General features: G+C 38.3%; 1 protein-coding gene across 1 annotated transcript in view; it reads right to left on the minus strand.

Moving 5' to 3' along the window:
* METTL16 (methyltransferase 16, RNA N6-adenosine) overlaps positions 1–26,720 on the minus strand; it is a 66,665-nt gene that overhangs the window by 37,490 nt on the left and 2,455 nt on the right. Inside the window, exons 2-6 of the mRNA XM_084863000.1 lie at positions 22,619–22,746; positions 12,490–12,689; positions 6,274–6,414; positions 2,845–2,960; positions 843–985 (exon numbers count right to left, since the gene is read on the minus strand). Of these exons, the coding sequence (XP_084719126.1) occupies positions 843–985; positions 2,845–2,960; positions 6,274–6,414; positions 12,490–12,689; positions 22,619–22,746 (728 nt within the window). The remainder of the gene's footprint in view (positions 1–842; positions 986–2,844; positions 2,961–6,273; positions 6,415–12,489; positions 12,690–22,618; positions 22,747–26,720) is intronic.

Raw genomic sequence — 26,720 nt, forward strand, 5'->3', positions numbered from 1 at the left:
TTATCCATCATTTCAACAACACTTAGCAAGGTGAAAATTCAAGTGAGGCAAATAGCTCTTTTTGAGTACCTTATGCTGCTTAATAACAGATGTGTTGCCCGAAATAATTAGCTTTTAAAAAGGAATAGCCTTGCCGAGACCAGTTTGGCTCAATGGATAGAGTGTCGGCTTGGGGACAGAAAGGTCCCGGGTTCGATTCCGATCAAGGGCATGTACCTTGGTTGTGGGCATATTCTCAGTGGGGGTTGTGCAAGAGGCAGCTGATTTATGACTCTCTCTAGTCGATGTTTCTAAATATCTCTCTTCCTTCCTCTCTGTACAAAATCAATAAAATATATTTAAAAAAAAAAAAAAAAAGAGGAATAGCCTTAACTCTCCTCTGGAGCTGGTTAGTCATCTCAGTTTCCCTTCATTAAGTTTTTGATAGCTCAATGTCCTCACATCTGTCATTGTTTGGGAGACTTCATTCCAAGAACATAATTGTTTCAAGGACTAGGCAACTAATTTATCTGGTTCATGGGGCAAATTTAAACCCATCTGTTTTCTAATCAAAAGCCATATTTGAATCTGTTTTATTCCATCACAGTACCGAAATAAAAGCAATACAAACATATGGTATTTTCTTCCTTCCAATCCATGTAGCATAGATGACTACAGGAAATGCAAATCAATTAAAGGCATGAGCATACTTAGAAACAGAGTCTCTGCGTACTGTAAGATGTGCTACCTTTTCAATTTTTGTTTGTTCTTTAGACATCTGTGATTACATTTACTCTAAGTGACATGGCTTCCTTTGGAATTACACAAGGAAAATATTCCCATTATCGTAATAACCAACTCACCGCAATCTTTTTTTAAGTTGTAAACTGTCATGGATGATTCTTTTAACAAACTCTAATTCGCCTCCTTCTGCCATGATCTCTGTGATGCCTCCTGTATTTACCGAACTAGGTGGAGGTCTTCGAGGATTTCGAGAGTTTACTCCCTGAAATACAACAAAAAACACTGGTGAAAAATTTTACACCTTAAGACCAAATCTCTGACTGTAATCTAGTTCTAAATAAAAATGCTTAGGCATAAATTTAATTTACAAGTGTCATGCTAGCTTTAGGATTTAAAAATCATATAATCATTACAATATTACATTTTAAAAACTGCATTCATGCAAATATTCCTTTCTAGGATCTTTTACCTTCCATCTTTGTTTGTGATTAAACATACAAAAATTTCACTTTTTTATGTACTCAATTCTGTCATTTTTAAATATATATATATATTATTGATTTTTACAGAGAGAAAGGGAGGGATAGAAAGTTAGAAACATTTATGAGAGAGGAACATCAATCAGCTGCCTCCTGCACATCCCCCAGTGGGGATGTGCCCACAACCAAGGTACATGCCCTTGACCGGAATCGAACCTGGGACCCTTCAGTCCGCAGGATGACGCTCTATCCACTGAGCCAAACCGGTTTCGGCCAAACATTTTTTAATGGGCAAAGGATCTGAATAGTTATTTCTCCAAAAAAGATACACAAATGGCCAATAAGCACATAAATTTTTTTTTTAATATCATTGGCTATCAGAGAAATGCACAGCAAAACTAAAATGAGATACCACTTAATACCCACTAGGATGGCTATAATTAAGATAAATAATAACAAGTGTTAAGTGAGGCAAAAGGGGGTTTACAATTGTTCAAATGCTAATTACACGGTAACTAAATAATACAAAAATAAATACTAGATGAAAAAAATAGGTTAAATCAATATTTTATAGTAGTGTTTTTATTAGGTTCTTTTTTTTTTTTTTTTTAAATATATTTTATTAATTTTTCACAGAGTGGAAGAGAGAGGGATAGAGAGTTAGAAACATCGATGAGAGAGAATCATCGATCAGCTGCCTCTTGCACACCCCCTATTGGGGATGTGCCCGCAACCAAGGTACATGCCCTTGCCCGGAATCGAACCCGGGACCTTTCAGTCCCCAGGCCGACGCTCTATCCACTGAGCCAAACCGGTCCCGGCAGGTTCTTTGTTTTTAATTCAATGTATCTTTCCATATTCATAAGCAATATTTTTTTAAAATATATTTTATTGATTTTATACAGAGAGGAAGGGAGAGAGATAGAGTTAGAAACATCGATGAGAGAGTCATCGATCAGCTGCCTCTTGCACACCCCCCACTGGGGATATGCCCGTAACCAAGGTACATGCCCTTGACCATAATCGAACCCGGGACCCTTCAGTCCCCAAGCCGACGCTCTATCCATTGAGCCAAACCGGTCCTGGCTAGCAATATATTTTTCATTTGAAGTAAGAAAGACCAAACTGGATGTTTGTTTACTATCAAATGATAGGTGGCAGTAAAAACAGTTAAGCGCCTCCCTAAGCCAATAAACCCAATGCAGGACTATGCTGTGACCTAAATTGGTCCAATCAGAAGAAAACCAAAAGTGTAATGGTCTGGGGGAGAAAAGAGCTCTCTCCTCCCTCTCGCCCCCTCTGTAAATGTTACTCTGCCTCAGGTAAACCAGCCCGAGAACAAAAACAACCAAGGGTGAGGTCAGAGCCAAGAGAAACCTGGAAAAACTGAGCCTTAGCTTTGATACTATTTTGATCCCCTTGATCAAATTATTCCTAAAGTCGACACTACTGCTGGATTTCTCAGATATATGAGCCAATAAACTTTCTTTCTTGTTAAAAGTCAATCTGAATTGGGTTTTCAGGTGCTTGATTACAAAAGCAACCAGACACAGCTTCCAAAACAAAAGCTGTTCTTTGCTCTTATTGCAAGCAAGGCAAACTTAGATAAATATTCAATTACTTTAAAGGAAAGGATATTTACCTTGGCTTCCAACTGATTGGCAAAAAAGGGAGGGTTGCACATGCAAAAGTCATAGATTATCTCAGATTCTTCTTTAAGAGCATCCATCAGAAGTGTCTTCTGTGGTACTTTTACAACTAGGAGAAAACAGAAACTGTTAACCAATATTAATGCTGTGGTAGTTTTCAAAAATGTCCACAAATTCTTTGACAATAATCCCTTCAAAAGGTGGAGTTTGATTTCCCTCTCCTTAAGTACAGGTTGCACTCACTGATTGGCTTTTAATGAATAGAATAAGATGGAAGTGATACAACACAGAGTGTCACTTCTGAGCCTTGATTATAAAAAGTAATATGGCTTCCTCCTTGTCCCACCTCCTGAATTACTTGCTCTAGAAGCCAGTAATACAGGCTTCAGTATCTCCCTTTACAATAATATATTGACTTTGTGGAATCTTTTTTTTTTTTTTTAATATTTTATTGATTTTTACAGAGAGAAAGAGAGAGGGATAGAGAGTTAGAAACATCGATGAGAGAGAATCATCGATCAGCTGCCTCCTGCACACCCCCTACTGAGGATGTGCCCGCAACCAAGGCACATGCCCTTGACCGGAATTGAACCCGGGACCCTTCAGTCCGCAGGCCGACGCTCTATCCACTGAGCCAAACCGGTTTTGGCATGACTTTGTGGAATCTCTTTATGGGAGTCTCTTAAATAAATAAAAAACACAAATAAATCACAGCCCTTTATATATATAAGACTAGAGGCCAAGTGCACGAAAATTTGTGCATCCTGGGTGAGGGGTCCCTCAGTCCCTCTGTGGGAGGCAACTGGGCATGTGATCAGGGGACAGCACCACCCCCATCAGGCTCCCTCTGTAGGAGGCGACCAGGTGGCCGATCAGGGAACGGAGCCAGCCTGCACGTCCCGCCCCTTCCCTCATTGTCCATCTACTGCTGATCGCTGCCATCCCACCCCCACCGCCATCCCCTCCCTCTGCCCACTGGCACGTGCCTTGGCTGGCCTGGTGCCAAGGTTCTCACCAACCCCGCCCCCTTCCACCGTTTGGTTGATTTGCATATTATGCTTTTATTATATAGGATTATATAGGATAAAGACAAACATAAAAAGTAACAGATTGCCAAGACCGGTTTGGCTCAATGGATAGAGCGTAGGCTTGGGGACTGAAGGGTCCCAGATTCGATTCCAGTCAAGGGCATGTACCTTGGTTGCGGGCATATCCCCAGTAGGGGGTGTGCAAGAGGCAGCTGATCGATGACTCTCTCTCATCGATGTTTCTAGCTCTCTATCTCTCTCCCTCTCTGTACAAAATCAATAAAATATATTAAATAAAAAAAAAAAAAGTAACAGATTAAGGGAATTCAACTATTGGTAGCAGAGTTCCATGTACTGAAATAAAAATAAGATGGTATAATTTAATCAACAGTGGGGTCTTCTTACTTTTAAAATCTTGGTGACTAAAATAAAATAAAACAAAATAAAAAACAACCGGCTGGTGTGGCTCAATGTTGAGAATTGACATATGAAACAGGAGTCACAGTTTTATTTCCAGGTTTGGGACATGCCAGGTTTCAGACTTGGTCCCCAGTAGGAGGCATGCAGGAGGCAGACAGTCAATGATTCTCAGCATTGATGTTTCTCTCTCTCTCTCTCTCACTCTCCCTTCCTCTCTAAAATCAATAAAAATATTTTTTAAAAATAAATAAAATCTTGGTTACCATGTTCTTCATATACAGTTGATTCTATCATTTACAGTATCTGAGCATATATTTACGTTCTATAAAGTCATCACAACCACGGAATCAGTGAATGCTGAACCATTGGCTCTGGAGAGAAACACAGGGTGGGTCTGGTAACCGTGAGCCTCTGGTCCAACATTTTCATCAACCAATCAATATAAATCTTAATTTATGTTTTTGTTTAAAGGTACTTTATTTAATATATATTGTTGATTCATTAACACTAAACTCCTGGTCAACAGCACTAAACTCATGTCTGAACGAAGCTTATCTAACACACGTAATTTTCTCTGCAAGGCACATCACAGCCTTCTTGCACTCAGGAGCACTAGATAGCACTTACCCGTATTTTCCGGCGTATAAGACGACCCCCTAATTTTACAGTTAAAACATAAGTTTAGGCCTGTATTCGCTGTATAAGACTACCCCCCACTTCCGAGGCAACACCAGTTCTTTTTTAATAGACTGCCTCTCTGACTCTGGCCAATCTGAACAGGCTTTTTACTAGAACACAGTGTAGCTTCGGGTACAGAACATGTATAATTTGCATGCATAAAAAGCCTGCTTGGATTGGCTGAGTTAGAGAGGCGGTCTATTAAAAAAAGAATTGGTGCCGAAGCCGGTTTGGCTCAGTGGTAGAGCGTCGGTCTGCGGACTGAAAGGTCCCAGGTTCGATTCTGGTCAGGGGCATGTACGTTGGTTGCGGGCACATCCCCAGTAGTGGGTGTGCAAGAGGCAGCTGGTAGATGATTCTCTCTCATCGGCATTTCTAGCTCTCTATCTCTCTCCCTTCCTCTCTGCAAAAAAATCAATAAAATATATTAAAATAATAATAATAATAAAAAATAAAAAAGAACTGGTTTTGCCTCGGAAGTGGGGGGTAGTCTTATACAGCGAATATAGGCCTAAACGTATGTTTTAACTGTAAAATTAAGGGGTCGTCTTATACGCCCAGTCATCTTATACAGTGGAAAATACGGTAAGCACTATATTTAGGGGCCATTTTATTTTAAATATATTTTTATTGATTTTTTACAGAGAGGGAGAGGAATAGAGAGTTAAAAACATCGATGTGAGAGAAACATTGATCAGCTGCCTCTTGCACACCCCCTCCTGGGGATATGCCCACAACCAAAGTACATGCCCTTGACCGGAATTGAACCCGGGACCCTTCAGTGATGCTTTATCCACTGAGCAAACCGGTTTTGGCTTTATGGGCCATTTTAAACAATAAAATCACCAAGAAAAAGCACAAAAGTGCAAAGAAAATGGCACTAAACAGACCATGAAAAGGACACTTTACAATGTGAGAGCTGAAACAAAAAGGCAGAGCATCACCTTGTTCAACTTCAGCTGGCAACATGTATATTGGGTGACTCAAATTTTTTTCTGCTCTGTACATGTCTATGGATAACCACCAAAGTACAAGTATTGATTTTGGAGTTAAAATATAACCCCACGTAGGCAAATTTTAGCAAGTAGGCAAATTCACTAATACAGAATCCACAGATTATGAAGCTTGGTTGTAATTACTATACCTCTTTCTGAATTAATTCTGATAACAAAACAGTGAACTCAATTATAATGTACCAAATTTTGTATATTAAAGGAAAAGAATGAAATGTGTTAAATTAGAAAAAAAGGTTACTAAAGCAAAGCTTAAAAGGGATATTTATTCTGTAGAGCTAACCTTTTATAAGATCAGATAAGTTATTCTGTTCCACATTTTTCTTTGCATAGTTGAAGCACATATCATCTACTTCTGTTGCAAGAAAATACCAGCCATTTAGGGTACTTCCAAGTAAAGGATAGATGCAGGATGCTCCAGTACCTAGTAAAATAAAAATTCAAAACACATTGTATATACCTGAGGGAGAGGAGAGAATAATAAGCAAAAACACTATTCTTTTCTTAGAATTCATATAGCCTTGGTAGTGGATTCTGGGTTCTCTAGTCTATAAATATAAAAGGCTAAGTAACTGACCATACGTATGTCCGATCATCCAACCAGCCAGTACATATGACGCGCACTGGCAATTCAAAAATAAACATTGACTCGCTCATGTGGGGTATATATAAAGCCCTCGCTGGTGCCAATCACAAGCATGTGTATCTTTTTTTTTTTTTTTAAATATATTTTATTGATTTTTTACAGAGAGGAAGTGAGAGGGATAAAGAGCTAGAAACATTGATGAGAGAGAAACATCGACCAGCTGCCTCTTGCACACCCGCTACCGGGGATGTGCCCGCAACCAACGTACATGCCCTTGACCGGAATCTAACCTGGGACCTTTCAGTCCGCAGACCGACACTCGACCAACTCTACCAATGAGCCAAACCAGTTTCGGCACATGCATGTGTTTCAATGTCATTGTCAATCATGAATTTGGTTGACACTTCTATTATAGAGAAAGGGCAAATAATATTAAAATGCCTTCTAATTAATTACCTTTCAATGTGCACGAATCCATACACCAAGCCACTAGTTATTTCATGTGTTTGTCTTATCCCATACTTAGATTCAAATTTCTTAGAGGATAGAAATCTTACTAACCTCTTTTTTTGTATGTTTGTTATATGTAAAATGAAGTATGCATAATTGGCTAGTGACCAAGGGATACATGATTGATAAACTAAAAATTGTCAAAACAATTTAATTTGCTTTATAAAAATGTCTTCATTTAAAATCTTACACAAATCCGCCAAAACCGGTTTGGCTCAGTGGATTGAGCGTCGGCTTGGGGACTGAAGGGTCCTGGGTTCGATTCCAGTCAAGGGCATGTACCTTGGTTGCGGGCACATCCCTAGTAGGGGGTGTGCAGGAGGCAGCTGATCAATGTTTCTCTCTCATCGATGTTTCTAACTCCCTATCTCTCTCCCTTCCTCTCTGTACAAAATCAATAAAATATATTTAAAAAAAAAAAAAAAAGAACCTGAGAATTTTTTAAACATAAATAAATAAAAATAAAATTTTACACAAATCTTTATTTTCTTAAAAGAAATCAATGCTAATTGTTAAATCACCACAGTACTAAAATAGATCAATGGATACCCTGTTCCCCAAAAGTATAAAAAAATACATAAGGCATAAACCCTTCCAGTTCCCCACATATCTATGAATTGTTACTTGAAGGAAATCATAATTAATAAAGAAAAAAATTTAAAGAGAAAATTTATATCTTAGATGTGAAGACATGGAAACACATTTGGTCCAAACCTAAAACATCACCCAGCCAGCATGGCTCAGTTGTTGAGCATCAACCTATGAACCAGGTCACGATTCAATTCCTGGTCAAGGCACATGCCAGGGTTGCAAGCTGGATCCCCAGTGTGGGGCATGCAGGAGGCAGCCAATTAATGATTCTCTCTCCTTCGCCCTTCCTCTCTGAAATCAATAAAAATATATTTTTAAAAATACATCTTATAAAAACAAAAAATACATCAATCACTGGCTAGACCACCAAAGTTTCAAGGGGACATTCATAGGCAGATGCTCCAGGAAAGATAATTCTTTGACAACTAGGGTTTGGTCCTAAATTTGTATGTAGAACCTCTAACTATACACTAATCTCAAATATTGCTTTTATAACCATTGACCAATATTGGCCAATAAGATCTTAAAGAGAAAAGAAGCCAGTGTTTCTCCCAAAGGCCTAAGTAGTTAGCTCATACCAGCCACTTCAGGCCTGTTTTCCTCCGGTCAGACCCTGGCACAGGAAGAGGAGAGGCTAGAACTCCTCCTAACCCGGAGGAAACCCAGGCTCATCTTACAGCTTCCTCATTAAGAATTCTGAACAGTCTAGTAAAAAACAGGGCACCTGATGGCCAGAACAGTTAAGCTCTTTGACAGACATAGTGATTGCTAAACTCCCTGACGCTCCTGGACCACCACCTCCTAGGGGACATGTGATGAGGGGAGGGAAAGGATGGTAAAGGGTCCTCAAGCTCCTCTCAGAAGCCCCTCCTCGCCATTGTGGTAAGAGAGTCATGCAGAATAAGAAATTTCAAGCAGCACTTTCATCTATGCAGGGGGGAAAAATCCAGACCACATCCCCAAGCTGTGGTTGTGTTGATCTCACACAACTCTCTCTTCATATTTCAATTTTTTTAAAGCAAAAAAAAAAAAAAAAAAAAAGTACACTTTCCTTCAGTTGCCCAACAATAAAGAGGTAAAAGTCCTGTCCTTCGCAAAAAAAATCAGGTTTCTCAATTCTTAAGACCAAAGACTTGCATTTTAACACCCGAATCCCCTCAGAAAGCTGAATGACATTCTTAAGTTACCATTTGTAATCTTGTAATGATAAATAAAAAATGGCAAGTGTATAATCATGGAATTAGAGCAAATTGATGGAGTCTGGGGGAAGAATTTATATAGAACCCTAATTAGAATGAATGTGATTTCAGCACCAGTGCCCCTTATGAAGAGCTAAAATCCATTAACCTCCTATATCCCCAAGTGTTATTTTAGAAGATTTAGGGCATAATTAAAATAAATTAGTACCAAATAAGCTCTGAAGCTTTTTAAACTTTCTATAACCCATCAACCATGAACATAAAAGGGCAGAAGCTTTTGTTAACCTCATTATTTTTATATAGGATTTAGCTTATATGGGTGTTCAGATTTTTTAAAGTCAAAAGAATCACATATTTATCAATATTCAACAAATTATTAACTGGATACCTACTACTAGGCACTAGATGTTTTTTAGTTCTTGGGATATTATAGTAAGCAAAAAGGTAACAGGCTCCGCACTTTGCAAGCTAGAGAAAGACATTAATCACTCAGGTAAGTGAATGTGGAGTTAAAACAAAAAAACAAACAAAAAAAACACAACCCCCCTGGCTGTTTTGGCTTGGTGGTTAGAGCATCAACCCTAGGACCTCATTTAGTGACTAAAAGAAGAAAGAGTAAAATAAGTTTCAATGGTTTGCATAAACAGGCATTAGTTGTTCCTGACAGTATTTAGTAATAAAATCAGATCTTTTCTTTTCTTTTTTAAATTATTCAAGTTCCCTATATATTATTTTTCCAAGTTAACATATGACTATCTTTTTTGTTTATCTTTTTTTTTTTTTAAATATATTTTATTGATTTTTTACAGAGAGGAAGGGAGAGGAATAAAGAGAGTTAGAAACATAGATGAGAGAGAGTCATCGATCAGCTGCCTCTTGCACACCCCCTACGGGGGATGTGCCCGCAACCAAGGTACATCCCTTGACCAGAATCGAACCCGGGACCTTTCAGTCCGCAGACCGACGCTCTACTACTGAGCCAAACCAGTTTCGGCTTAACTATCTTTTTTTAAAAGAGATTCTTAAAGCCTGTCTTTTTCTCTATAGCTTGCCTCATGGCATGGTATTTTTAAATGGCACTGTTGAGATCAGCCATGCAGATGCAAAGGTTGAAAATCTCTTTATAGGAAATAGTTTCGGAATTACTCCCACTATGGATAAGCAGTACATGCACGGAGTAATTAGGACTAAAATAGACGATTGTCAGGTAAGGTTATCTCTTTGGTCATGCACTCTCGTTTGTTGACTTAAAATAGATGAGACTGTTCTTCCTTAAAATAAAATGCCCAAGGGTCTTGGGTTCAATTCCTGATCAAGTGTATGTACCTTGTGCTGGAGGTTCCCCAACCCTGATAAGGGTGTGATCAAGAGGCAACCAATGAATGTGTCTCTCATGTTGATGTTTCTCTCTCTCTCTTCCTCCTCTTCCTTCCTCCCTTCCACTCTCTCTAGAAATCAATGGAAAAAATATCCTAGGTGAGGATTAAAAAAAAAAATTTAAATGCCATCATGGAAGAATCATAAAAATGTCGGCTATTACAAACATCTAATACATTTATAATTGCTAAATATACCTTTGCTTCAGTTCCTTCTGTATATTCACTTGCACTCCTAAATGAATCAAACTGAACAGTTTTCTCCATTGTAGATGTTTGTAATTAAGAGAATATCTTACTTTGAAGTAGGAGGGATCTCAATACCAGACTTCAAACTATATTACAAAGCCACTGTTCTCAAAACAGCCTGGTACTGGCACAAGAACAGATATATAGATCAATGGAATCGAATTGAGAACCCAGATATCAACCCAAATCACTATGCTCAACTAATATTTGACAAAGGAGGCACGAATATACAATGGAGTCAAGACAGTTTCTTCAATAAATGGTGTTGGGAAAATTGGACAGACACATGCAAAAGAATGAAACTAGATCACCAACTTACACCATTCACAAAAATAAACTCAAAATGGATACAGGACTTAAACATCAGACGGGAAACCATAAAAATACTAGAAGCATCCACAGGCAGCAAAATCTCAGACGTATGCCAAAAGAACTTCTTCACTGATACTACCCCTAGGGCAATGGAAGCTAAAGAGAAAATAAACAAATGGGACTACATCAAAATAAAAAGCTTTTTTACAGCAAAAGAAACCATCAACAAAACAACAAGAAAGCCCACAGTGTGGGAGAACATATTTGCAAATGATACCACTGATAAAGGTTTAATCTCCAACATCTACAAACAGCTTATACAACTAAATAAAAGGAAGATAAATAATCCAATTAAAAAATGGGCAATGGACCTAAATAGAACATTTTCAAAAGAAGACAGAAGGAAGGCCAAAAGGCACATGAAAACATGCTCAAAGTCACTAATTGTCCGAGAGATGCAAATCAAAACAACAATGCGGTACCATCTCACACCTGTCAGAATGGCCAACATCAACAAATCAACAAACGACAAGTGTTGGCGAGGTTGCGGAGAAAAAGGAACCCTCGTGCACTGCTGGTGGGAATGTAGACTGGTGCAACCACTGTGGAGAACAGTGTGGAGTTTCCTCAAAAAACTGAAAATGGAACTCCCATTTGACCCAGTAATCCCACTTCTAGGAATATATCCCAAGAAACTAGAAACACCAATCAGAAAGGATATATGCACCCCTATGTTCATAGCAGCACAATCTACAATAGCCAGAATTTGGAAACAGCCTAAGTGTCCGTCAGCAGATGATTGGATCCAAAAACTTTGGTACATCTACACAATGGAATACTATGCGGCCATAAAAAATAAGGAATTCTCATCATTTGCAGCAAACTGGATGGAACTGGAGAACATCATGCTGAGTGAAATAAGCCAATCAATGAAAGAGAAACACCACATGACCTCACTCATTTGTGGATAACAAAGAGCATTATAAACTGATGAACCAAAAGATAGATATAGAGACAGTAAATCAACAAGTAGACTGTCAAATTACAGCGGGGAGGGGAGGAAGATCTGGGGGAGATAATAGATCAACCGAAGGACTTTTATACATGCATATAAGTATAACCAATGGACACAAAACTCTGGGGAGGGAGGGGATGTGTGGGAGGGAGGGTGGGGGGCAAAAAAAAAAATCAATAAAATATATTAAAAAAAAAAAAAAAAAAAAAAAAAGAGAATATCTTACTTTGACTCATGACTTTCCCCACCTTTAATTTTTGGATTAGATACTCTACAAATAACCAAGAGGTTCTGAAAGTATTCAGGCCTACATGATCTTTTATCAAATGGCCATTATCACAAAAATCACAATACGGAAATTTTGTTACTAATATCAAATAATTCAGAGTAAAATTAATACCCAGTAGACATAAATACCAACATGGTAATCTGAAAAGCTAAGAAAACAAGAGCCTCCCTCATTTTGTCTCTCTTACCCATTTGCTCCCTATTTGGTGGTCAAAAGCAATTAATGGCAGAAAAGCCCAGATGTAGCAAATGAGAGCAGTAATATCCATAGTTAGGTTCTTTCACATAATACAAGATAAATTTATAAAGAATTCGGCCTTGAAAATTTTATTAAACTTACATGTAATCAAAAGAAGAATTTAAAATCACATACCTATGTCAATTCCTCTTCGGACAGTATTTCTGTCAGAGTCCTGATGACCAATCAGATCTTCTACCCAATGAATATAGTTGAGTCTCAAGGGAACCGTGGGAATTAGTCTCTCCAACGGAATATCAATAGAAAGCCCAAAATCTTCCCTTAGGAGAGTACAAGTGAGAGCTCTGACGGCTTCAGGATCTTTAAAATTAAGACTGTGGGATGGAGAAAAATAAGTAAAATGGATTAATAAGATTCAATATGCTGTACAAGCTCTATGGTAGCCAGGCAATACCGAACACCCACTTGAATTTCCTAACACATAGCTGTGTAGAGCAAGCATGTCAAACTCGCGGTTCAAGGGCTGCATGTGGCCCACAACAAATGTTTCTGCAGCCTATCTAATATATTGGTATGTAAGAAACGTTTTAATAAACATTTCATAACTTAATTTTTATAATATCCTGTTATACATAATCTATAATAATAAAAGCATAGCATGCTAATTAGACCGGACGTCCTTCTGGACGAAGCCGGGACTGCGAGGGAAGCCCGGGTCCCAGGTGCCTGCTGGCAGCCCGGAGGGAAGCCTGGAGAAGGAAGGCCTACTCTTGCACAGATTTCATGCATCAGGCCTCTAGTTATTAATAACGAACTACAACATTTGCTAATGACTGATTACTATAACCGAGTTGCATTCATTTCCCTTACATGCCTTACATGCAGGCGCACCATTTCTCTCCACTAATTCTAGCAGCAAATATTTTAGCAGCCAATTGCCATGACATTCCATCTTAGACTGACTTGTTCAGTGTGTGCCACAGGAAATATTTCACTTTTTGGAGAACAAGAAAAATAGGTTTATTTGCATTACGCTTATTAATTTGTGCAGTTATTCAGTGTCTGGTAAGTTAATGTTCAAGAAAAATATTAATTTTTATTAAAATGTTCTATTATGTTATGTTAACAATTACTCATTTATTTCAACCCCTGGTATTCAGCATGTCTCTATTGAAATAAACCTATGTTTCTATGGAAATTGAAGCTTTTTTTTTTCTTTTCGGCCCACATAAACTTACACTTTCTTTATTTGCCCCATGTTAGCCTTTGAGTTTGACATGCCTGGTGTAGAGTATCCACACAAGGGTGTTTAACACACAGTATACAAATGGCAGTATAAGTTCCCATCAACAACACTGCATTTTCATACATGAAAGATAAAGGACAAATGTTTCTATTCCAATTCCTGTCTGATTGACTCCTTTCCCACCTGTGTGACTTAGAACAAGTTGAGGACACGTTTCCTCTGCTATAAAGTAGGAACAGTGGTACATATATCACAGTGTTTCTGAGAGGTAATCGTGACAAGTACTTAGCATAATGCCCAGTACATAGTAACTATTTTAGAAATGCTGGCCATTTTTTACTATTATCCATTAACATGATGTGACATTAGCATATTCTTTGAAAATTAAATTTAAAAGTAGAAAGCAGAAAAAGTGTTTAATAATGAAAATAGAATATGATACTTAAATATGACAGATATTGTATCAAATTTAAAATTTGATTATTTTTAGCAGCTTTACTGAGGTACAATTTGCATATAATAAAATTCACCTAGAATATACAATTCAATCGTTTTTAGGATATTCACAAAGTTGCACAACCATCACCATAATCCAATTTTTAGAACAATTCCACCAGCCCCAAAAAGAAGCCTTATGCCTATTTGCAAGTCATTCCTTGTTTCTACCCTCAGATCTAGGCAACAACTAATGTACTTTGTCTCCATAGATTTGCCTTTTGTGGACACTTCATATAAATAAAAATCACACAATAAGCAATGAAGAGTCAATTTTTACACATGGAAAGAAGTTTACACATCTGCGTGTTCATATTACAGCATTCAAATAAATTCACATTCTTTTTTAATTTTTAATTTACTGATGGGGGGGGAGGAAGTGGGAGACAAAGAGAGAGAAACCAACCCATAGTCTTGTTGTTCCATTTATTTATGCATTCATTATTGACTATAATAGCAACTTAACCTACTTCTAAACATCATTGCTAAACATACAGAAGTATATACCAGTGGTCGGCAAACTGCGGCTCGCAAGCCACATGCAGCTCTTTGGCCCCTTGAGTGTGGCTCTTCCACAAAATACCACGTGTAGGAGCGCACATATAGTGCGACTGAAACTTCCTGGTCCATGCACAGAAGTCGGTTTTCGGCTCTCAAAATAAATTTCAAAAACAAAAATAATTTAAATCGTCGTACTGTTGATATTTGGCTCTGTTGACTAATGAGTTTGCCAACCACTGGTATATACCAATATAATGACTACACTCAAAGCCTTAAAATCTAAAGTGTCAAATCTCAGAATTTTCCTATTGAAAAACTTAACCTATATACATTATAAAATTAATTTGAACAATATTACCTAAGAGCAGCATATATTGACTTACTGTCCTGCAACTTCTGAATGCTATTCTGTACTGGCTTTTAAATAAAATTGTGGCCCAGCCAGTGAGGCCCAGCCAGTGAGGTTGAGTGTCGACCTATGAACCAGGAGATCACAGTTCAATTCCTGGTCAGGAAATAAGCCTGGGTTGCAGACTTGATCTCCAAAAGGGGGTGTGCAGAAGGCAGACAATCAATGATTCTCTCATCACTGATGTTGCTATCTCTCTCTCCTCCTTCCTCTCTGAAATCAATAAAAAAAAATACTTTTAAAAAAGTCAAAGGGAAGAAAGTTAGTTGACAGGGGTTAAATATTTAAGAGAAGGAATACTGAGCTGTGTAAAGTTCCTGAGATGAGGGGAGGATATGAGATCCAGAGCACAGATGGAGTACTTAACTGAATTAGAATATAAAGTAGTAGTAGCAGTAGTAATATTTGGTTGTTGAACAGAACAAAAAGCCAAACCCATGGCCTTCTGTTGTGTTTTCCACCAATAAATTCTTCTCTACAACTGATTTTAAGAATTAAAAAAACAAAAACAAAAACAAAAAACATTAACATCTCCACTGGTTAAATAAGCAATTAGATAGTAACATACAAAAGCAAGAATCCTGAAACAATGGAAATGACCATGACCATTATTGATAACCTTAAATAAACCAAAGAACACAAAATCCTACTTGCAAAACATTAATAAACTGCCTGGATTAATCTCTTACACTAAGATTCCCAAGCTAGCTAAAGAGCAAAGAATAAGAAAAAAACTTAGCCTTCTAAGCACTCCCTTATCCTTTTAAAAAAATATATATATTTTATTGATTTTTCAGAGAGGAAGGGAGAGGGATAGAGTTAGAAACATCGATGAGAGAGATACATCGACCAGCTAGTTGCCTCCTGCACGGGGGGGGGGGGGGCCAACACTCTATCCACTGAGCCAAACCAGTTTTGGCGTTCCTTATCCTTTCTAATACAATTAACAGTATATAGATTTTCTAACAAAACCCAATGACTTAAGAGGGCATAGAGGGAATAAATGGTGATGGGAAAAAGAAAATAAAGAGAAAAAAAAAAAAAAAGACCAACAGTAAGTGAAACAGTTAAATAAATCTGTTTTGTATTACAAGAAATTTAGGAATAACCTAAAAGTAAACAACAGTGAGTTGACTGAAAAAGTTATAATACATCCACACAAGAGAATACTCTGCAGTCATTGAAAGGATAAGACTGGGCTGATTCACATATTCTTATATGAAGAGGATTCCTTGATTAAAAAAAAAAAAAAAGGCACAAGCTTTTTATATACATAAAAGCATATATGTACATTATGATCACATTCTTGTAAAAATAAAACAAAAACAAAGCAAAAAAAACCTTAAATATATAATGGTTGGATAAATGAGTACAAATGGAGACTTTCATTCTCCTCATGTTTTTATATTATTATAAATACATTTCATACAATATCACCTTCTTAATAGTGTTTTTTTAAAAAATATATATTTTATTGATTTTTTACAGAGAGGAAGGGAAAGAGATAGAGAGCTAGAAACATCGATGAGAGAGAAACAACCAATGTACATGCCCTTGACCGGAATCGAACCTGGGACCTTTCAGTCCGCAGACTGACGCTCTACCACTGAGCCAAACCGGTTTCGGCTAATAGTGTTTTATAACTCTATGGAAAATGTTTATAATATAATGTCATCAAGCAGTGATAAAAATAAGTCCTATGATTACATCTGTATCAAAATTACAACCACAAAAATTACTATATAAGGACAAGGGCTTAAACACAAATAGATTTTTACTGTAGAAAAACTGACATTTTTCTTTTATGTCTGTAACATTAACATTATTATTATTATTTTTAATATATTTTATTGATTTTGTACAGAGAGGAAGGGAGAGAGAGAGCTAGAAACATCGATGAAAGAGAGTCATCGATCAGCTGCCTCTTGCACACCCCCTACTGGGGATATGCCCGCAACCAAGGTACATGCCCTTGACCGGAATCGAACCCAGAACCTTTCAGTCCCCAAGCTGACGCTCTATCCATTGAGCCAAACCGGTTTCGGCTGTAACATTAACATAAATGTAGTCAGGAAAAATATATTTCTGTCCTTTTCCCATTAAGGGCTCTATAATGCATGTACAATTAAAAACAATTTCCAAAAAGGAAAACAGGTCCTTGGTTCCAGAGTCCTTTGTTTCTATGAAAGGAGGTCAAGTCTGCTGGAGACCAAACAGGGACCTTTCCCACAGTGACAGTAATCGCCAAAAAATAGTACTGCGGCTTGAGCATTATCACATAGCTTCATCAAACATCTGGAGCAAAGAAACAGCAATATAATTTTTTCTTCATTTTCTTCTAAGAAAATACAGACACTAATCTCAGGGTTGGAAATCTTTTTGTAGGACAAAGTCTAGTCACCCAACTTGACTAGTTCAATATCTAGGTCACTTTAGCACTCTGGGACATTAAAAAAAATCCTGAACACAGGCAAGATCTTTTTCTTTCTCATTTCTGAGATCACAGGAACTAAAATTAGCTCTCACGTGGAAAGTAGCAATTTATTCTATCAGTCTTTGTTGTTTGTTTAACACACCCAGCTTCACAAAATAGTCTATTGTCAAAAGGCTCATGTCAGATTTCCCCAGAATGACTCCTGCACAAATACTAATGAATACAGTATTACATTACAAACAGCATTTGGAAGGATACATTCTGTGACCCATGGTTAAAATATCAATCATTCTAACACTGAACTTGATGTAACAACAAAGACCTAAGCCTTCCAATTTTACTCCAACATTGTTTTCAATTCATTAGATCTTCACCGAGATGCTAAAAATAGTATAGTCCTAAGATAGGACAAAGCCCCTTAATTCTGGGTCTTTGATTTAAACCAAACCAGTTAAGTGTCACACTCTACTCAAACTCAACTGACAGGGCTCAAGTAAATTGCAAAATGTCCCTATGGGGTGGTAACAAGCACAAACTAAAATCTAATTGCAATGGTCAGAATGATTATAACAAAGCAGTGAGAGATGCAAGGAAGAAAAACAGAGTGATATCAATCCCACCAGCAACCCTCGTCACCTTCTATTATATATACCAAGCTAAATAATGATAAAATACCTATCATTTACTAAGTGAGTACAATGTGCCAGTCACTTTGCATGCATTATTACTAACCTGTGTGACAACCATCCAAAGTATGGCCTTTGCCCTAGCCAGTTTGGCTCAACGTTCGATTCTGATGGGGAGCACATTCCCGGGTTGCGGGCTCGATGCCCAGTAAGGGGCGTGCAGGAGGCAGCCGATCAATGTTTCTCCTCACTGATGATTCTATCTCTCTTTCCCTCTCCCTTCCTCTCTGAAATCAATAAAAATATATTAAAAACAAAACAAAGTATGGCCCTTATCCCTCTTTTTTAGATGAGGAAATTCAATCACAGTAAAGCTAAGAATGTTATCTAAGGCCTCACAGCTGGTTAGTGGCACTGTTAAGACTGGTCCTTAGGATGACTAAGAATAAATACCCCTTCTTCCTATACCACACCCTGCATCCCATAAGAGACCACCTCAGAGTTTAACAAACAAATGACACATATCCACATGTCTTTCTTATTTATTATGGCTTTTCTAGAACTTAGCACAAAATGGTTAATCAATAAATATTAAGGCAGGAGAATCCAAGATGGCTGCACAGGCAAACACCTAGCCACAGCCGCACACAACAATTTCAATAAAATACAACTAAAATATAAAATGGACATTACCCAGAACTACAGGAAAGTCAACTGACTGGAAATTCTACAACGAGAAGCAAGGAAAAAAACCAGAAGGAAGAGCGGAGGAGCTGTAAAAACCTGAGGTATGGAGACATGTGGCGTGCGCGGAGAAGATGGAGCCGGAGAGGAGGGGGCGGCTGAGTGCCTGGCTGGCATTCCCTAGCGGGAAGGAGATAAAAGCTCCGACTGTGCTGAACCCCAGACTCGACAGCGCTGAACCCCAGTTCTAGGCCAGAACCTGGGGACCCAGGCTCAAACAGAGGGAGCGGGGGCTGTGAAGAGGAATCCCAGGGGAGCAGCGAAAGGCAGTCCCGGGGCCGCACATTGAGTGCAGAGGACGAACTGTTGACTCTGCTGCCAGATTGCCCTGGCGGGAAGGAGACAAAGGCTTCGGAGTGTGCTGGGCCCCAGTTCCGACTCCTCTGAACCCCAGTTCTAGGCCAGATCCCGGGGATTCATCCATAGGGAGCTGGGCTGTAAGGTGGAACCCCGGGGGAGCTGCGAAAGGAGGTCCCGGAGGCACACACATTGCACGCAGAGAAGGGACGGTTGGCTGTGCTGCGGGATTGCCCTGGCGGGAAGGAGACAAGGGCTCCAGACTGCTCTGAACGCCACCTCCAGCTCCACTTCCAACTGAACTGAACCCCAGTTCTGGGCTCATTGGGGGAGAGCCTAGACTGTTTGATAGCAGGCGAAAATCGAGGGCACCTTTCTCTCAGAGGTGCTTGCAACGAGTACTGAAGGACCCTGGGGTTTACTGAGACTCAGGAACCGCATAGAGCGTGGCTGATGGAAGCCAAGGCTGTAGGCTCCACCCTGAAACTCCGCCCATCAGGGAAGCTGCGAAAATGCCTAGACAAGGAAATAGATCACAAACAAAAGAAATGGAGGACAAAAAGTGACTGGATATAGAGTTCAAAACCACACTTATAAGGTTGTTCAAGAACCTCCTAGAAAAGGCCAATAAAATAAATGAGACCTATGAGGATATGAAAAGGGATCAACTAGAAATAATAAGGGATCAACAAGAAATAATAGGGATCAACAAGAAACAAAGAATACATTGTCTGAAATAAAAAATATTATACAGAGTCCTAAAAACAGAAGGGAAGATCGCAAGAATCAAGTCAAAGATTTGGAACATAAAGAGCCAGAAGACACTCCTCCACAGAAGCAAGAAGGCAAGAGAATCCAGAAAATTGAAGATAATGTAAGAAACCTCTGGGACAACTTCAAGCGAACCAACATCAGAATTATGAGGGTCCAAGAAGGTGAGAGAGAGCAAGATATCGAAAACATACTGAAAGAAATAGTGACAGAAAACTTCCCCCACCTGGTGAAAGAATTAGACTTACAAGTCCAGGAAGCACACAGAACTCCAAACAAAAGGAATCCAAAGAAGATCACACCAAGATAAATCATAATTAACCTGTTAACCGGGGAGTTCCCTTTTTAATTACACAACCTGTAATGGGCGCGTACTCTTTCACTAGGACGTGTCAGTACGTCACGCCCGGAGGATGTAATTTCATATTATTATTATTTTTTATTTATACTTAATTAAAATAAATGATATATATTTTTTCATTTATTTATATATAAAGCACAAAGGAAAATACAAAATTACAAAAAAATAGAAAAGAATACCAACAAAAAAATGGAAACATCGAATTAAAAAATTATAAATTTTACAAACAATTATAAAGATTACAAAAAATATATACCATCCCTCTCAGGGCGCAACATATATTTCCAGGACGTATTCATACGTCTTACCCGTTACCAATATTGTTTACGTTTGATGTATTTATACTCCCGCTCGGTTAACAGGTTAAAATTCCAAGAGCAAAAGACAAAGAGAATATTAAAAGCAGCAAGAGCAAAGCAGGTAGTTACCTACAAAGGAGCACCTATATGATTGTCAGCTGATTTCTCAACAGAAACCATGCAGGCCAGACGGGAATGGCAAAAAATATTCAAGGTGATGAATAGTAAGAACCTACAGCCAAAGATAATCTATCCAGCAAAGCTATCACTCAGAATCGAAGGCCAGATAAAGAGCTTCACTAATAAAAAAAAGCTAAAGGAGTTCATCACCATCAAACCAGAATTATATGAATTGCTGAAGGGGGTTCTTTCGGAAGAGAAAGTAAATAAAGATAAAAATTATGAACAACAAATACGTAACTATCAACAAGTGAATCTAAAAACCAAGGAAATTAAAAAAACTGATGAACAATTTTAACTGTTGAATATAATAGAATCAGAGGTATGACGATTCTTGGGGAAAAAGGGAGAGGGGGATGTGGGAAGAGACTGAACATAAACTGTGCACCTATGGATGAGCACAATGGGGGGTGGGGAAAGGGCAGAGGGTGGGGTGGGAACCTGGTAGAGGAGAGCAATGGAGGGGGGGGGGGAGAAAGAGGAACATTTGTAATAATATGAGCAATAAAGATTTATTTAAAAATAAATAAATAAATAAAAATTAAGTAGTATAAGCACTCATAATTAGGGCCGTGCTCAACTTTTTTTTTTTTTTTTTTAAATATTTTATTGATTTCTTACAAAGAGGAAGGAAGAAGAGAGAGATAGAGAGCTAGAAACATTGATGAGAGAGAGACATCGATCAGCTGCCTCCTGCACACCCCCTTCAGGGGATGTGCCCACAACCAATGTATTACATGCCCTTGACCGGAATCGAACCTGGGAACTTCCAGTCCGCAGACCAACACTCTATCCACTGAGCTAAACTGGTTTTGGCGAAAACTAAGGATTCTTAACTAGAAAAATGAACATAAATATATTTTTAAATACTTTCATATTTTATTTCTAAGGTATCCTGGTCCCCAGGTTAAGTCCTGCCCTAGGACCTCTATTTCTAAAGTCATAAGAAGACTGTTAGGATAAAGGAAGGGGTCAGCGCAATGATCCTATTATTCCTTACCTTGCCTCTTCTCCACAAAAATCCTGTGCCTCCTTCTCCAGCACCCATAGTTAAATCACCACACCTTCCCCCAGGTGTGGGACTTAAAATTTCCATCCCTCTTTAATTCCCATAGAGTTTAGGAATGCAGTCAAACGTTTCCTTTTCAAAGGTGTATCATGCACATCAGTTATAATCTCCCATACCATTATCATCATCTTGGTCATTTCCTGAAGCAGTCATACTATTATTTTTAAAAATTTTAAAAATCAACTTTTTAACTTAAATGTAGTGACATCTTAAGTAATAATATCTGTGAAATCACAGTTTTGATATCATGGCTATTATCTTCCTACCTCAAAGCAACACACTTAAAAAAAAAGATTTTAGACCCTCACCAGCCACCAAGTTTAATTTTATTTTATTAGATTTTAAAAAATAGATTTTACAGAGAGAGGGAGAGTGAGAGAGAGAAACATCAATGTGAGAGCAACATCAATCAACTGCCTCCTGCACGTCCCCTACCATGGATTGAGCCTGCAACCTGGGCATGTGCCCTGACTGGGAATCAAACCAGCAATTTTTGCATGCAGGGGACAATGTCCAACTGAGCCACACTAGAAGGGCACCAGCTACCAAATTTCAGAACATAATTTTAAGTTTTATGCAGTTACTCTGGGATCTCTGACGAATAAGTAATAATTTGGACATTTAGGGGTTTATTTCTTTTAAAGCCAAGGGAAATTAAAAAACATTTGGTGCAATCCTCTCACCTTTAAAAAGTTGAAACCCAAAGCAGGTACGTTATTTGTCCAAGGTCAGATGTTTAATAAAATGTTTAATAAAATATCTAGGATTAGTATTCAGGTCTATATCAGTCCAGAACACTTTCCACTATACTGTATCCATTCAGATTACACTAGAATAATACAGTATCCAGAATTCTTCATCTGTTACCTACCTCACTCTTCCATTCAGATTTATATGAATATGTTGCTTAAAATCTGGATATTTGGATGCCAGATATGCAAAGTCAGGAGGTTTATCCTTGTATCTATTTCTTGCATGCATTGATTTACTCAGAGCCATCTTTAAAAAGAAAAGAAAAAAGAGAGAGAGAGAGAAAAACATGTTTAGTTTAACATATTTAGATTAAAAATATATTAATGTGGAAAAACTGTGGTTGCCAAGTCAACAGTTACAGTCAACACATCCTTACCAATTAAGTGAGAAAGTAGAAGCAATATTTTTAAATGAACATAACAAATAAGAATATGAAAGATGCTCATCATCATCTATCATTAGAGAAATGCAAATCAAAACCACAATAAGATACCACTTTACCTATTAGGATGGATGGCTATTATTTAAAAATTTTTAGAAGAAAATAATACATGTTGGAAAGGATATGAAGAAATTAGAGCCCTCATGTTTTGCAGGTGGAAACATAAAACGGTATAAATACTGTGAAAAACAGTTTGGTGGTTTTTAAAAAGTTAAAACACAGAACCACCATAAGAGCCAGCATTTTCCCTCCAAAGTATGTGCAAAAAACTAAGAACAAGAACTCAAACATATATTTGTTTACAATGTTCATAGCATCATGTTCACAACAGCCAAAAGGTGGAAACAACCCCAAGTATCCATATACAGATGAATAAACAGAATGTGGTATATGCATACAATGGAATATTATTTATATACTAAAGGCCTGTTGCAGGAATCTTCCTGCAAGAACAGGGCTTCCGCCGAAACCGGTTTGGCTCAGTGGATAGAGCGTTGGCCTGCGGACTGAAAGGTGTGCTGGAGGCAGCTGATCGATGTTTCTCTCTCATTGATGTTTCTAGCTCTCTATCCCTCTCCCTCTCTGTAAAAAAAATCAGTAAAATAAAATAAAAGTAAATTTAAAAAATTAAAATAAAAGAATAGGGCATTCCTGCAAAAACAGGGCTTCCTGTGGCCATGTCCACAGCCCCGCCTGCTTCCCTCCCTTCTCTGGTGCCCTGCTTGCTTCTCCGCAGCTTTGCTCCCTTTTGCAGCGCTTGGCTTCCTTCTATGCTGTCTTCAGTCTTTGATCTGCTCCTGAATATGCAAATTAACCGACATCTTGTTTGGGTTAATTTGCATACTCACTCCCGATTGGCTTGTGGGCGTAGTGGAGGTACAGTCAATTTGCATGTTTCTCTTTTATTATATAGGAAGATAAAAAACCCTAAATGACCACTCAATTGTTAGACCCTTTGACTGGTCACTATGAAATGCACTGACCACCACGGGGCAGATGCTCAACGCAGGAGCTGCTCCCTGGTGGTCAGTGAATTCCCATAGTGGGAGAGCCACTCAACTGACTGACGGATCCAAAATGACACAGGAGAATCAGAGGGGGGATTACCATTTTAGTAACCTCTTTTGATCCTCCTGTCATTTTAATTGCCCCCTCTGATCCTCCTGTGTCATTTTAAGTGATCCCCTCCCCCCCACCCCTGTGCCACTGAACACCTTCACCAGACATCCCCCGTACCCCTTTATCAGACATTTACCCCCTAGGGCCTGCCTGGGGACTGTCACTGGGCTTGCTGGGGCCTGGATCTGGGCTGGAGCAGGGTCTGCCACTGACTGAGAACCTTCAGTCATCATGAGGGCGGCCGTGAGCATCAGGTAGTGTCAGCAGAGACAGACCAGCACTCATCACCTTCACCGAATCCCGTCTGCTCTAATCCTCCTGTTCTTCTACACGCATCTGCGAAAGTCTCCTCCGCTCTCCTGCCCCACGCTCACCACTCACTCCGACCTCTGACCTCCGCTCCACCTCCACACAGCAGTGACATCAGGACTCCGCTTAACGTCACTGGTTGCTAGACGCCAGTTGGGGCGGCCCTAGCAACCAGTTTACGGTAAATTAATTTTCATTCTGAGACAGAGCCTAGGGGTGGGCCTTATTTTCAGGGGGATGCCTTATATTTCACTCAGAAGGAACCTGTAAGTAGGTCTTATTTTCGGAGGATGTTTTATTTTCAGGGAAACACGGTACATCCCTTAGGGGATGTCACTATACTGCTGGTTTCAGCCAGATGCCCGCAGTCCTACATCCCCTTTAGAGTCACCGATTGCAAGAGGGTGCAGGGCAGGGTAAGAGACCCCACCAGTGCACGAATCCATGCACCATAAAAAGAATGAAATTCTGATACATGCTAAGCATGGGCAAATTTTAAAAACAAGAGAAATAAGCCACATCCAAAAGGAGTATTGTATTATATTAAATATCATATTATCCCATTTATATGAGATACTAAGACTAGAAAAATCATACAGAAAGAGTAGAATAGATGTTTCTGTGAGTTTGGGAGAGGAAGGAATAATGAGTCATTCTTTAATGGGTACACAGTTTCTGTTTAGGATTAAAAACTTCTAGAAATGGCCAAGACCGGTTTGGCTCAATGGATAGAGCGTCGGCTTGGGGACTGAAGGGTCCCAGGTTGGATTCCGGTCAAGGGCATGTACATTGGTTGCAGGCATAATCCCCAGCAGGGGGTGTGCAAGAGGCAGCTGATCGATGTCTCTCTCTCATTAATGTTTCTAGCTTTCTATCCCTCTCTCTTCCTCTCTGTAAAAAATCAATAAAATATATTAAAAAAAAAAAAAAAAAACTTCCAGAAATGGATAGTGTTGATGGTTGCACAACTGTGAATATATTTAATGTCACTGAATAGTATACTCAAAAGTAGTTAAAATGGTAAATTTTGTTATATAAATTTTGCCACAAAAATATACACAGCAATGATGAATCTTTTTTTTTTTTTTTTGAACAGAAAAAAATTGAAATTATGCCTTTAAAAACATCAAAGCAGCAGAAAGTACTATAATTTACAGTCAAGAATATTATAGTCAGAGGTTAGTTTTTACAGTAGCCTGGCATGGACTGATTAAATTTAAAGGTACCAAAAATCACTTAAATTTCAAAAATTATCTTCTATTCCAACTTCCTTTATAAATGTCAGCTTTGTCACTCCTAGGTAGCTAGAACCAAATGAAAACAAACATAATTTGACTTCTACCAGATTATAAAGAGGAAAAAAGTTAATGTATTTATAGCAATAAATTAAAACTAGAAGAAAGGCCAGTGGTTTAGTAAATCTCTAAGTAGTTGGTAATTTTAAAATATTTAAAAATATTACATATCTCTGCACTGCATGGTAGGTGATTTTCCTTTTCTTTATACCATTCTGCATTTTCCACTCTTTTTTTATAATGAGCATTCATCTAAACAGTATTATGTAGGAGTCACCTGATAGCTCTCTATCGCTCTCATATTCCAAGAAATAACAGTCATGTGGATTTAATCTGCTAAAAACTTCCTAAATCCATCAATTTTTATCTATTTCCATCAATATAAGCCAAATACAAATTACCTAGATTGCTATAAGTGTCTCTTAATTGGTCCCCGACTCTACTTTTATTCTCTCCATTCCTTTTTCCACTTTGAAGTGATCATTTCTAAACACAAATCTCTTTACATCCTTGCTCAAAACCTTACTCTTAGGATAAAAACAAAAAACCTTACTTCATCTTACAAATAAGGTCCAGCCTGGTGTGGGCTCACCTATTTCTTCACTATCAGCTCACACACACCCCCCTGAGCTCATTTTCTATTCCTCCATCTGGCAATAGGGTCTTTACAAAACAGAGGTTACTCCTTCTGTCTCTAAGAGTGATTTCAACCTTTTTCATCTCATGGCTCTTAAACTAATTACTAAATTCTGCGGTACACCAAAAAATATATTATATTTCTTACTGATCTGATAAAAATTTATTTATTTATGTATTCACACAGGACAGCTATTATTGTGTTGGCTGTTGCCTTTTTTTTCAACCTGACTAAATAGTCAGGTATTACATGTTTTAAAAATTCTTGCGGCATACCAGTTAAAAATCATTTATCTACAATGTCCTCCTCCCCTTCCATATCATCCCAGCCCTCCTCACCCACTCATCCTTACTATCACACTTCAAGTATCTCTTCTTCAGGAACATCTTTCCTTCCTTGAACTCCCCGGTAAAGCCAT

Source organism: Pipistrellus hanaki (genome assembly GCF_964339955.1).
Source record: "Pipistrellus hanaki genome assembly, chromosome: 16".
Lineage (NCBI taxonomy): Eukaryota > Metazoa > Chordata > Mammalia > Chiroptera > Vespertilionidae > Pipistrellus > Pipistrellus hanaki.